Source organism: Thamnophis sirtalis, unplaced genomic scaffold (genome assembly GCF_051295495.1).
Source record: "Thamnophis sirtalis isolate CommonGarterSnake01/CBP01778 unplaced genomic scaffold, rThaSir2_p1.2 scaffold_3, whole genome shotgun sequence".
Classification (NCBI taxonomy): Eukaryota; Metazoa; Chordata; class Lepidosauria; order Squamata; family Natricidae; genus Thamnophis; species Thamnophis sirtalis.
Window position 1 is genome coordinate 1,594,458 of NW_028261383.1, and position 13,116 is coordinate 1,607,573.

The window sequence follows — 13,116 nt, forward strand, 5'->3', positions numbered from 1 at the left end:
CACCTCCCTCTATCTCTCTCACCCTCTCCACGTGACGCGGCCCCTCAACCTCTCGGGACATCGCCTGGCAAAGCCCACGCCAAGCAGGTGCGGCACCTCCTTTTGACAGCTGCCTTTCTATCTTTCTATTAAGCGTGCCCGAACGGTCCTGCTCAGTGGCAACCACAAAAGTCGCTCGCCCTCTCCTTTCCTCTTCGCGCCTTTTGGAAAGTGCTGCTCCCATGGAGGGAGATGACTTTGACTTTGAACGCTCCGACGCTTCTCACGGTTGACCGCTACCACCGCAGTTCTTATCGCGCAGCTGCAAGGCTTTGCGGCTTTCCTTGATTTTGGGAGCTGACTTTGGCGGATGCGGGGCGTTTCACGCTTGCTGGCAGCTCTTGCCGCGATTGGCATGGAGTAGCGGCGAGGCTGCTTTTAGAAGAGTTTGGAGCCTCCATTTCAAGTCGCAGTAAATGCCACCTATTCCCCTCTAGGAGAGGAGGAGGAGGAGGAGGAGGAGGAAGAGGAGGCTGCATGAGTGTGGAAGCTTGCAGGTGAAAGGAGGATGGGAGAGGGTCTGAGAAAGTCAAAGCCCTCCCCCACTCCTTCCCTCTTTTTCTTCATGAATCTCCCGCCCCCCCCCACACCCAAGCACACCACCCACCTCATCTCCCCCGTCTAGTTGGTGCAACTCTGCTTTTTGCAAAGAAAAAGGGGGGGGGAAGTCCCAGAGCAAGAAACCCACCTTGCAGGATATCGAATGACCCATTAAGCTGCGCCCCCCCCGCTTTCCCTCCCTTCCCTTCCAGCCGCCCCCCCCCCCGTCTTTTGATGAGCCCGAGCTGTCACAGCCAGCCAGGTTCGCTTGCTTGCTTAGGCCCATCCCCTGCCCCCCTCCACCGATAATAAGGCCACAGCCATGTTTCAGGGGTCAAAAAAAATAGGACCCTGTCTTATTTTCGGGGAAACATGGTAGTCCATCGGGGCCGGTAGATAGGGATCTCTTTAGGTTTTGTAGTGCCGTTTCAATATTATCTACTGTAAAATCAATATATGGTAAATCTTGTTATGATGCAACTACAAAGTGAGGGACAGTGGCCATTGCTGTCAACAAAGACCGAACTGAAGAACGTACCGAAAAGCTTGGCCTTAACAGCATCATTGTTACAGTCTTCCCCTTTAGACACTTTTAAGGGTGAGATCGTTTTCGAGTTTTTATCATTTTTTGTTAATAAAATTATAGAAGGCTCAGGTGGACTTCAGAGTTCTTCCTCCTGTTTGCAATAGTGGTTGGTACATTCACCCTTTATCTGGTGACATAAGACTTTGTAGTGGCCTTTAAAGTTAGCCAAGTAGCCAATTTTGTTTTCTCGCCAAAGAGATTTTTTTCTTGGATTGCAACTTAACTTATTGGGGATAATTTTTTTCTTTTTAGCTTTCGAGATCATTTTTGGTACATATAGATTAATAACTCTAAATTGATTTAGAGTGAAAAACAATAATAATCTGCAGTTTTACAACCTGTGAACAAAAGGTGAACAAGGGATGCGAGGTGGGCAGCTATGAAATTATAGTTGGCATTTTTAAAGTTATAATTTGAAGTACCGTCATTACGACCCTGTTTGCAAGGACACAAATTGAGACAAAAATCTAACGTGCTGTGATCGCTGTTGGAAAATGGTTCTTTAACTTGTAAGCCATAAATGGAATTTAAGTATTACAGAATATGAGATCTAAGCAATTGTTGAGTCTACTGTTGCTCGTTACCAACCGCTCCAGCCCCAGAGTCACAACAGCATTGTACATGGTTACATGTAGAGGTTCAGTTGTATCTTCGTTTAGGCTCCAATTAATAGGAGGCAAATTAAGACCCCAAAGAAAGACAAGGGGGTGCAGGCAGGAAGCTGCCCACATTAGTAGCACAGTGAATTATTTGTATGACCAAGATCGCAATTGGGGCTCTATAATGTAGCAAAAAACAAACTGTAGTATTTAGAGACAGGTCGCAATCGTATTCTCCATGTTCCTGTTCTAACAACTCTCAGTTAATCATCTATAGGTAGTCCTCTACTTACAACCACAATGGAACCCAAAATTTCTGCTGTTAAGTGAAAACTTCTTAAGTGAGTTTTCCCCAATTTATGACCTTTCTTGCCACAGTTGTTAAGTGAATCACCGCAGATGTTAAATTAGTAACATGTCTGTTAAGTGAATCTGGCTTCTCCCTTGACTTTGCTTGTGAAAAGATCACAAAAGGGGATCAGGTGACCCGGGAAAACTGCAACTGTCAAACATGAGAGTCCGTGGTCAAGCACCTGAATTTTGATCATGTGACTATAGGGATGCTGAAAAATGGTAATAAGTCAGTTTTTTCACTGCCATTGTAAGTTTGAACGGTCATTAAACTGTTATAAGTCAACTATATTGACAAATCGATGGGGAAAAGCAGTTCAAAGAAATAAGACAAAAAGTGTAGGATATCGGGATAGGACACTTTTATCCATTTATCGTGGCCTACTCTTTCTTTTCCAGAAGATGCTTCTTGTGCGGAGACTCCAAAGTCATTTTTTTGGCACTGTCTATGTTTCTATTATCAAAGGTGAATCATAAAAAAGCAATCCCATTTTAAAATCCTCTTATTGCTCAGCAGCACCTACTCTTTCATCCAAAGCGAACAGGCTGCAAAGTACAAATTTTAATCAGGCGATCCTAGTCATCCTCTTTCTCTGTGGTCTTGAACTGTTTTAAATTAAACTGTTGGTTTTACTCCTGCCTTTTAAGCTTAGACATATCTTACAGTCATTGCTTATGTCGTGCACCCACTGTCCGGTTAGGTATTGTTTAAAACAGAAACATCAATCTAGTAATATAGTCATTTTTACTTATAGAACGTCTATAATGACAATTGTACTATTTTCCATCTTAACACATCCTGTTCAATTTCATTCCATGCCTGGTCACAATTATTTTGACACTGAATTTGTATTCTTTGTAACAATATCCCAATGTCTTACTTTTGTATCATTTCTTCTAAATCACTTTTCCTCTTCAATTCTATTTTGTCTTCCGTTTTCTTATTTTGATCAACTTTTTGTCCATTAGCTATTGATTTTAAAACCAGCCATTGTACTAAAAATCTGTTTAATGTTTCTATTAATAATGATTCTATTTATTTCCTGGATTTGTTAATCCTGCCCAAATAGAGACTTTTGGTGGCTTACAAGGTTTTAGCAGAAGCCTTAGCTTTTCGCCTTATTTTGTTAATACCCCCTATGTTTGCTTCTCATCCATTTTCCTTTTTCTTTTTAAATTCTTACTCATAGGGCTAGAAGGGACCTACCACAGAATAACACAGCTGTAGTCTTCTAGTTTTACCTTTCCTGCCCAGGAGTCTTAATATGAATCCAGACAATTTCACATGCTCTCCCATGATCTAAGAGTTTCTAATCCCCCCTCTTTATGAACTCTTATATGACTTCTAAGGGTTGAACAATTATGAAAAACTGTTCTATCATCAGGGCCTATTAGGGCTTTTTCCATGTGAGTTTTCTGATGTCTTTCTTTAGAGAAAACATTACCACACTCTATGCATCTCTATGGCTTCACATGGATCTTTTGATGCTTTCCAAGGTGTACTTTTCGGGAAAAACATTTCCCACATTCCACACATAGGTATGGCTTCTCCCCTGTGTGTATTCTCTGATGAACCTGAAGGTGTGTTGCTCTAAGAAAACTTTTCCCACACTCCCATTTATAGGGCCTCTCTCCTGTGTGATCCTTCTGATGTCTCCGAAGTTCAGAAGAATCCACAAATCGTTTCTCACATACTGGGCACTGATGGGGTCTGTCTCCAGTGTGAAGTTTCTGATGTCGAATTAGGTGTCCCTTCTGGACAAAACATCTCCCACAGTCTGGGCACTGATGGGGCCTTTCTCCGGTGTGAACTCTCTGATGTTGAATTAGCTTTGACTTTTCACCAAAACACTTCCCACATTCTGGGCACATTTCATTTTTCTTGAAAGGCTTCTCTCCTTTGTGAATCCTCTCATGTTTTCTAAGATAATATTTACAACGAAAAGTTTTTTCACACTCTGCACATTTATATTGCTTCTCTAAGTGGCTTCTCTGATGCATCCGAAGTGTATCTTTCCGGGTAAAAGATTTCTCACACACTGAGCATTTATGACTTTTCTCACCCGTGTGGATTTGGCAATGAATTCTAAGGGATGATGCATAAGCAAATTCTTTCCCACACTCTAAACATTTGAACTTTTTTTCCTCTCTGTGAACATTCTCATGATTTCTGAGGCTTCGTATTGTACGGAAAAATGTTCCACACTCAATGCACATATAGGGCTTAACTCCTGTATGGATACTCTGATGTTCAAAAAGAGTTTCCTTAAAAGAAAAACATTTATCACAATCATTACATTTATATAGTTTTTCTTCCCTGTGCGTCTTTTGGTGTCTCTGAAGGCGAGAAGAATTGACAAATCTTTTCTCACAGTCTAGGCATTGATAGGGTGTTTCCCCAGTGTGAATTCTCTGATGTTGAATTAGGTGACACTTTTCACCAAAAGATCTTCCACATTCTAGGCACTGATAGGGTCGTTCTCTGGTGTGAATTATCTGATGCCGAATTAGGTGTGACTTCTGGCGAAAACCTCTCCCACATTCTGTGCACTCATAGGGTCTATCCCCAGTGTGAAGTTTCTGATGTTGAATTAGGTTTGACTTTCTGCCAAAACATCTCCCACATTCTTGGCATTTGTGGGGTTTTTCCCCAGTGTGAATTCTCTGATGTTGCAGCAGGCATGATTTGTTGGAAAAAGATTTCCCACATTCTAGGCATTTTTTGCTTTCATCCTTTGTATGTGTTTTATTATGTTGGCAAAGAGATGAGTTCCGAGTGTAACATTTTCTACACTCAAAGCATTTATAAGGGCTTTGCCTTGTGTGAATTTTCTCATGTCTTCTAAACAATTGTTTATAACGGAAAGATTTCCCACACTCCAGACATTGATAAGGTTTTGCTCCGGTGTGGATTTGCTGATGTTTAAGGAACTCTGAGTTTTGGGAAAAGCACAGCCCACATTGCGCACACTTGCAGGGCTTCTCTTCAGTCGGCTTGTTCTGAGGCCTATAGAGATGCCATCTTGCAGGAAATCTTCCCCAGCGCTTCCAGGATTCCCAAGATCTCTTTCCCTGGTGGATTTGCTGATGGGCTCCAAGGTCCGAGCCTTTAGCAAAACGCTCCCCGCACTCTCCGCATTTGTAAGGCTTTAGTCCACGGTGGCTCTGGAGATGTTTGGCAAAGCTCCACACTCCAGGAAAGGATTTCCCACAAAGGAAACACAGATGGGATCCATTCCCCATGTGCAGCTTCTGGTGGATCAAAAGGAGGGACCGGCGAGCAAAAGATTTCCCGCAATTGGAGCATTTGAAGAGTCTTCCCTGATTCCTCTGGGGGGACTTTTGGCCAAAGTGTTCCGTCCTCTGCATAGTCTCCAGGGGCTGCTCACTTCCAGGGCTTTCTATCCGAGGAAACTCTAACAAGCAGAACTTTGGCCAAAGAATTGGAAGATGGGCAGGAGGAGGGGCTCCAGCATGAGTCTGAAAGCTCGGAAGAAGAAACCTCTGGCCTTGGTGACTGACTCAGATTGGATCCTGCAAGCAGAACTTTGTGCAAAGGTTTTCCTGGTGGCACCTGCAGGATGAAGAAAAAAGAAGTGAAGGAGAGAGGAAGATTTATTTTCTTCAGCTCTCCAAATAGCCCAAACAATAGCTGGGAGACCCCCTATATGAACACTGGGCCCCCCACCAAAGCCTCTTTTCCCTCCCCCCAGGATCAAAGCAATGCTGGGATGCCGCCTGTGGAGCTCACCCCTCCTCCCCTTTTCTTTGTTTGATGAGAGGGATGGCTGACAGGGTCCCTGTTGCCCCCCATTTGTTTGCCTTAACTGGGGATGATCCCTCCTTTTCCTTTTGCTCGGGAGGATGGTGGTGATGTACTACATGAATGAGACAAACTGCAAAGACTTCCCCCCCCCCCATAGGATTTGTTTTTAAAAAAAATATCATCTTTGCATCATTACACACACACACACACACACACACACACACACTCCATCTATTAATATGGTAATTTATACTTATATTTCTTCTATACATATTACTCTTTCAATGTAATTATTTATATACAATACATCTTATATCTATGTACATATATTCCTCTTATAACTATTGTTCTGTACTATTTTATATACAGTATATCTTACATTTCCCCGCTCTTATTATGCTGTTTTATGATTGTGTTCTAATTTCTTAATATTTTTTTCCTTTAATGCTTTCCTATACTTTGCATCTTTCCTCTAACCATTTGCACCATAAATTCCATACTAAATAATACTCAGATTCTCCTTTGTCTTTTATTTCTTTTGTAAGTCTGTCCATTTCAGCACATTCTAATAGTTTTTAAAATCACATTTTCTTCTTTTGGTATATTTTTGTTTTTTCAATTTTGTGCGTATATGATTCCTTCTGTATTTATGACATGTAGTATTAAGTATTGAATTTTTTTCCTCATAATTCCCTGTAATTATCCCTAATAGAAATAGTTTTGGTTTTAGTTCTATTGATTGTGTAGTTATCTCTTCCGGCCAGTTTTTTTAATTCTTATCCAATATTTTTTTGCTGCTGTACACATCCACCACATATGATAGAAGGTTCTATGGGCCTGACTACATTTCCAACAATCCGGTGAACAGTTCAGAAATATTTTCACTATTTTCACTGCTGGTAAATGCCATCTGTAGAACATTTGGTAAAAGTTTTCTCTGTATGCTGTTGCCATTGTTAGTTTGTAATTTAGTTCCCAGAGGTTTTCCCATTTTTCTAATTCTACCTTGTGTTCAAAATTTGTTGCCCGTGTTATCATGGCCTCTTTTACTACTTCTTCTTCCCTTTCAAATCACAATAGATTTCTTCTGTCCCCTGTAAAATTTTGTGTAATTCTTATGGTTCTTTGTAGAATCCGTCCAGTTCTAAATCCTTCTTGTATTAAGTCTGTATCTGCACGTATGGCCACCAGTCTATGTCCATTCCCTGATTTTTTAAATTTCTCCTGATTCTCTAACAAATCTTCATATCTTATTATTTTATTTATATCTAGTACGTTTAGATAGATTAGTGCATAGTCGATAACCAAATTTGAATTTTATTACAATGATTCCCTTTTTTTTTTTGCCATGTTTGCAATAGAGTGCTTCTAATTTGATGCCTTTGGAAGTAACTGTGTATTTTATTTTTCCCATCCCAAATGAAAGCATGCCAGCCAGGAGTTGGTTTCAAATTTTTTTACTACCGATTCAGTGGGTGTGGTTAGGTGGGTGGGCATGTGATTGAGTGGACACGGCCAACTTGATATCACTCATGTCCATGCCCACTCAGTCACATGCCCACCCACCTAACCACGCCCACCATACCAGCGTAAATTTCTGTTTTGCCAGCTGGGAGGCTGGCAAAGAAGCCTCGCTTTCCCCACTGCTGCTGCTTCTACAGCGCCAAACAGTCTTGTGTATCCCCTACACACATATACCCAGCGCTTGCCATGGGGCGAAGGGAGTACGGCCGGGGAGAAATCAGGGGGAAGGGGAGAAGGCTAGAGAGACGGGAAAGGAAGCCAGGTCGCCTCAGCGAGTGCCGCTCTTCCTGCCTCTTGAGGTTGGCTGGATTGGATACGCGACTGCTCTTGCCCACCCCGTTTCTCCTCCTCTTGACTGATGCCATGTTTTGCGGGAATAAAAGCGGGCACGCAGAGAGAACCGGGAGAGGAAGAAGCAGATTCTGAGCGGGCAGGTGGGCGCCCTAAATACCTGTATTTTCTCCTTCTCCTCCACGCAGCCCTTTGCTCGCCCATCCGCGGCTGCCCGCTCCCCTTCTGCAGGAGCGAGAAAGCAGTGTGGGAGGTTTGGCTAGATGGCCCAGTTTGTCTCGGAAGGAGGAGAAAGGAGGTGAAGCGGGAAGGTGTCTCCCTTGGCTGCCTTCAGGCACCTCTCCCCTTTAGGCTCGCCGGGTCTAGGCGCTCGCTTTCCCTACTGGAGAACCCCGGAACTTCAAGAAGAGACGGCTGTGGCGCTTTGAAGGCTACTTGCATTGCGGTCCTGCAGATGCCGAGGTGGCGCAGTGGTTAAATGCAGCACTGCAGGCTACTTCAGCTGACTGCAGTTCTGCAGTTCGGCTGTTCAGATCTCACCGGCTCAGGGTTGACTCAGCCTTCCATCCTTCCGAGGTGGGTAAAATGTGGACCCGGATTGTTGTTGGGGGCAATATGCTGACTCTGTAAACCGCTTAGAGAGGGCTGAAAGCCCTATGAAGCGGTATATAAGTCTAACTGCTATTGTAGCCTTGAGTCCGGCGGTCTCCATTCCTAGTAGGAAGTGAATGGCAACCTGCAAGGTTGTGAAATTCTGCCTCGCGTTGGGGGGGGGGGATTTTCTGACATTTTGCAAGGTGGGTCTCAAAGAGAATGAAGCGGGAATGCCACACCCAGAGCTGTCGCTTCTTCTTCGCAACAGCCGAGGACTGAAGAGGAGCCGAGATTGGAGGCCAGAGCAGTGTTGCACACACAAACACCCCAGCCTTCGCCCGCACCTCCGCACCTTTTCGGGTGCCCAGCTTGCCCCTCTCCCCACTACAACGGTGGGAGTTTCAGGAGACGCTGGCCGGTGCAGAGGCGCAGGCAAAGGCTGGGAGGCTCCCCGCAGTTCCGTCCTTGGCTGTTGCGAAGAAGCAGCGGCCACTCTGGATATGCCGCGTCCGCTTCATTCTCTTTGAGAGCCGTTTTGCATAATGTCAGAAAATCCCCCACTGGGCCGAATTTCACAATCTTGCAAGTTGCCACTCACTTCCTACTAGGAATGGAGATCGCCGGACCCAAGGCTACATACATTTGAGGCGGCATCTGCAGGACCGCAATGCAAGTAGCCTTCAAAGCGCCACAGCCGTCTCTGGATTTCTCTGGTAAGGATATAATTTCACAACCTTGCAGGTCACATGCCCCCCCCCCACCTAACCACGCCCACAAAACCAGCGAAAAACCGGCCTGACTTCCAACGCTCTATCTACGGCAAGCGGTAAGGGAAGCGAGCCCTGGCCCAGCATCCCTGCCTCTTTCTGAGAGCCAGCTTGGGGGATCGCCAGCCTCCCCCGCCACTGCGCCTTTCCCTCCACGAGGACCCTTTTTTTTTAAAGAAAAGAATGGACAGCAACATGTCTGAAATGGTTAGGGCCAATGTTCCCTCTAATTTTTTTTCACTGTGAGCGGAAAAGTATAGTGTTTGAGCTGTACAGTTTCATGCCTGAGCACCTAAGAGAGCAACAGTTTGAACTGCTGTCACGTCTGCTGGACATTTGCGCAACATTCCAAGCGTCAAGCGCCGATTGCGAGCGAGGTTTCAGCCTGATGAATGCCAGGCATGAAAATGTGCCACTCAAACACTATACTTTTCCACTCACACTGGGAAAAAAAGGCTCTCTGCTCAGCTTTTACATTGTTAGACTGGCTAGAGAGAGACATGGCACCAACAGCCTGGGTCCTGGCATTTTGCAGGCAACCTGTCCTCTCACATTCCTTTGGAATGCAACCCATCACATTTGAATTAGATTTTGCCAATTATCCTATTAAAAGATAATCCTATTATTGTAAAATACGACTAACTCAATATTAAAAACTGTAAATATTTAATGCTGATAAATAATAGCAGAAATTGTTATTTAGTATGATTAAAATCAGTATTGATATATCAATATAATATCTATCAAAATTGACAATAAACACTAAAATAACAATACAAATATATAATTTGGAATATAAATGTAATAAATATAATATATAAATGCAACATAAATGTAATAAAATAATTTATCACGAAACTCTCCCCCTTTAAAGTAGTAAGATCAATTAAAAAGTCTAGCAAGTTTGGACTATATGCTATATGTTATGTTACTTAAGAATATATATACCTCAGAATCAGATACAACATCCACATCATTTCCAACTGAGTCAATAAAATCATATGCCATGCCAAAACTATTTTAAATAAAGATATGAAATTAATCAAGTATTGCATTTATTTTTCATAATGAATGTACATTTTTTTATTATTTAAGTTTTGTACCCCATTTTTTCATCTTCAAGGTATTCAAAGCAGCTAACAGATTTTTTTAAAATTGAAATCTACTTAAAAACTGGTGTTAATCTAATTCAAAAAGTCTGGCTAAAAAGGGAATTATCCTTTTCTAAAACCAAAAAAGAAAGAAGAACTGCCGCAGGATTGTATTCCGTAGTATTTAATCAATGCATAGCTTTCAAATGTAATCCAAATTATATATCTAAACAACATTATAAATCATTTAAATATCAGAAGATTCGAGCATTGTTTTTTCTGATCTCTTGGCAGAAAGGATGTGTATTGGCATTTTATGGAATTTAAAATGATTAAGTCCATGACACAAATTGCACAATAGGAAATCCAGGCCAGAATGCATTTAACTCATTGTATCACCAGGGACCAGAATTTAGCAGGCCCAGGGAAAAAAAGTAGGTAAAGCCACTTTATAGCTAAATTTGATAGCATTAAAAATTAAATAGGATTAAAATCTGTGGTTTATAATTTACCCAGTTGTGCCATGTAGTCCACCCCACTCCTTTTGCCGGCGTTAGCCTGCTGCACCAAAGGGGCATGTAAGAGGGAGGGGAAAAAACAAGAGGAGATATCACCAACTGTGCCCCCAACGTTCATTTCTCTTCGGCCTGGAGAAAAACTCTTCCACAAACCTGTAACAGTCTTTGGCTGAAAATAACACAGTTCAAACATTGTAAGGCGCAATGTAGGACGGAAGTGAGTGAAATTTTAAACGAAATGGAGCTGATGTTTCAAAGCATCAAGGACCTTATACAGGAACAACATAAGGCTATGGTGAAATTATTTGATGGCATAGATCAAAAATATTACACAAGGGACAATGAGCAAAGACCAGGACAATCAGGAAAGAAAAGAGCCACCAGAAGGAACGAAGGGGAAAGCAGAACTGAGAATCCAGCGAGAAAAGATGACAAGGAGGCGGCGATATGATCAAAATTAATAATCATTAAGGAATTCAAACAGGAGGAAAATACTTTGGAAGATTTAAAAAGGAGTGGGAGAAACAGAAAGATATCTGGGGAAAGGAAATAGGGGCTAGGACAGATAGTTTTAAAACTAGATAGTGGGAAAGGGTAGAGGGGAGAAAAAGACGGATTGCATAGTGAGAATATGGATCTAGACAAGAGAAGAATATGGGAAGCAAATAAATAAAAATAAGACTTAAAGTACTCCATGAATATATTTTAATAAAATCATATGTATTAATATTAGAATTATATACACGGGATAATTATTTTCTATGTAGAGTGATAGATATTAGGATAATATTTTAATATAAATAGATATGAAGAGTGAAATATGGGAATTATGAAAAATTAAGCATTAACTGGGAAATTAGCGATTGAATGATGGTATTATTAATTATGCATAAAAATATTAATGTAAACATGTGTATTAACAGGAGTAGAACCATATGGAATGGAAAATTGGAAAGAACTGAATAGATTTACTCTATAAGGGAAATATGAATAACAAAGCAGGTGAAAGATGGAACATAGAAAAGAAATGTCTTTAAATATTACGGTGATATGGGGAAAAAGTTAAAATAGAGATAAAATAAGAGAGAAATAATAGTATATATATATATTGGTCCTCCTACCAAAGACCTTCTGGGGTTCTTCACAGGAAGGAAGGAGGGAGAGAGGGAGGGAGGAAGAGGAAAGGGAAAGTGAGTGAGATATGGAGGAAGGGAGGGAGGGAAGGAGGGTGGGAGAGAGATAGAGGGAGAGTAAAAGGAGAGGCACTAGACACAGCTTCAGAGGATGCTCTGAAACAGCACAGCAATCCAGGACTGGAAGTGACCTCAGAGGTCACCTAGTCCACCCCCCCCCCTGCTCCAGCAAGAGACGTTATGTCATCTTGGTTATTTTGGTGCCTCTAACATGGAGAAGAATTTCCCAGAAGTCCCCAGGCATTGCCAACCTTTCCCCCCTAGTAAAAAAAAACCTAGAGCAAAAATTTCATGCAATATTAAAAAGAATAGAAAAGGGGGTTGCTGTGCATTGTTTAATGACTGCTAAATAGTAAAATGGACAGCTAAATTGGCCACCCCCACCCTGTTACATGATAGATAAGCCACTCCCACCTAGTCACATGACTGCCAGGCCACACTCACAAAATAAGCCACGCCCACAGAACCAGTAGTAAAAAAAATTGAAATCCACCACTGTTGCAGACCCCTGGTATAGGGCCTCCTGATTGACCAGGTGGTTAGACTAGAAGACTTCCAAGGTCCCTTCCTGCCCTAAAATATAAAACTCATCAAGGAGCGGCAGACACATCTCACCCTCATTCAGAGCAAAACAGGGAAAATAATGGGGTTTTTTCAGATTCTACTCAGCTTTCTAGAAACAAAACAATTAAAATACTAGAATAAAAGCAAAACCTACAAATTCTTCTCCATTGAGATGAAGCCGAAAGCAAGTGGATCTTTTCTGCCTTGGGAAAACAGTCAACTCAATTCAAGCCATTTGAATCCTTTTTCTTCCCCTAAAGAAAAACCCTCCACCCCCCCATTGAAGAGAGAAGGGCGGGTATTTCTTTCAGCCACCCAATAATCCCCCACTTAAACCCTTGGTGGAGAAGCCACCTTTCCCTCCGTGGGGCGAGGCTCCCCCGCCCTTTGCCCAGAGGCTCCCCGTCCAGCCCCGCATCCACCCGCACCTTCCTCCTGGCACCGACTCGGGGCTACCTTCCTCCTGGCGGGAAGAAGCCCTCCTAGCAGCCCGAGGGAGAGCGGGAGCCCCACCTGCCCGGAGCGGAGCCCAGGAGCAGCCTTGCCGGACGCCCAGGAGTTGCACAGCCGCCCAAATTGAGGCAACTGGGGAAACAAGATCAAACCTCCTGGAAATTCAGCACCCATACAAGGTGGAGAGGGAGACAGAGAGGAGCTTCCTAGAGAGGTCCTTCGGAAGCCTCTCCCCGCCTT

The 13,116-nt window shown here is 42.8% G+C and overlaps 1 protein-coding gene across 2 annotated transcripts; it reads right to left on the reverse strand.

Annotated features, from left to right (window-relative positions):
* Nucleotides 1-1,633: 1,633 nt before the first annotated feature.
* LOC148047003 (uncharacterized) lies at nt 1,634-13,057 on the reverse strand. 2 transcript variants are annotated; one of them, XM_087711185.1, is made up of 2 exons: nt 4,092-7,196; nt 1,634-3,636 (listed from the first exon to the last, which is right to left on the reverse strand). In XM_087711185.1, the coding sequence occupies exons 1-2, from the start codon at nt 5,482-5,484 to the stop codon at nt 3,557-3,559; spliced, it is 1,473 nt and encodes a 490-aa protein (XP_087567311.1). In that variant the 5' UTR covers nt 5,485-7,196; the 3' UTR covers nt 1,634-3,556. The 2 variants fall into 2 exon arrangements, with proteins under 2 accessions (XP_087567311.1, XP_087567310.1); XM_087711184.1 differs by adding an exon at nt 12,937-13,057 and having other exon boundaries at nt 1,641-5,689.
* Between the last annotated feature and the right edge of the window lie 59 nt (nt 13,058-13,116).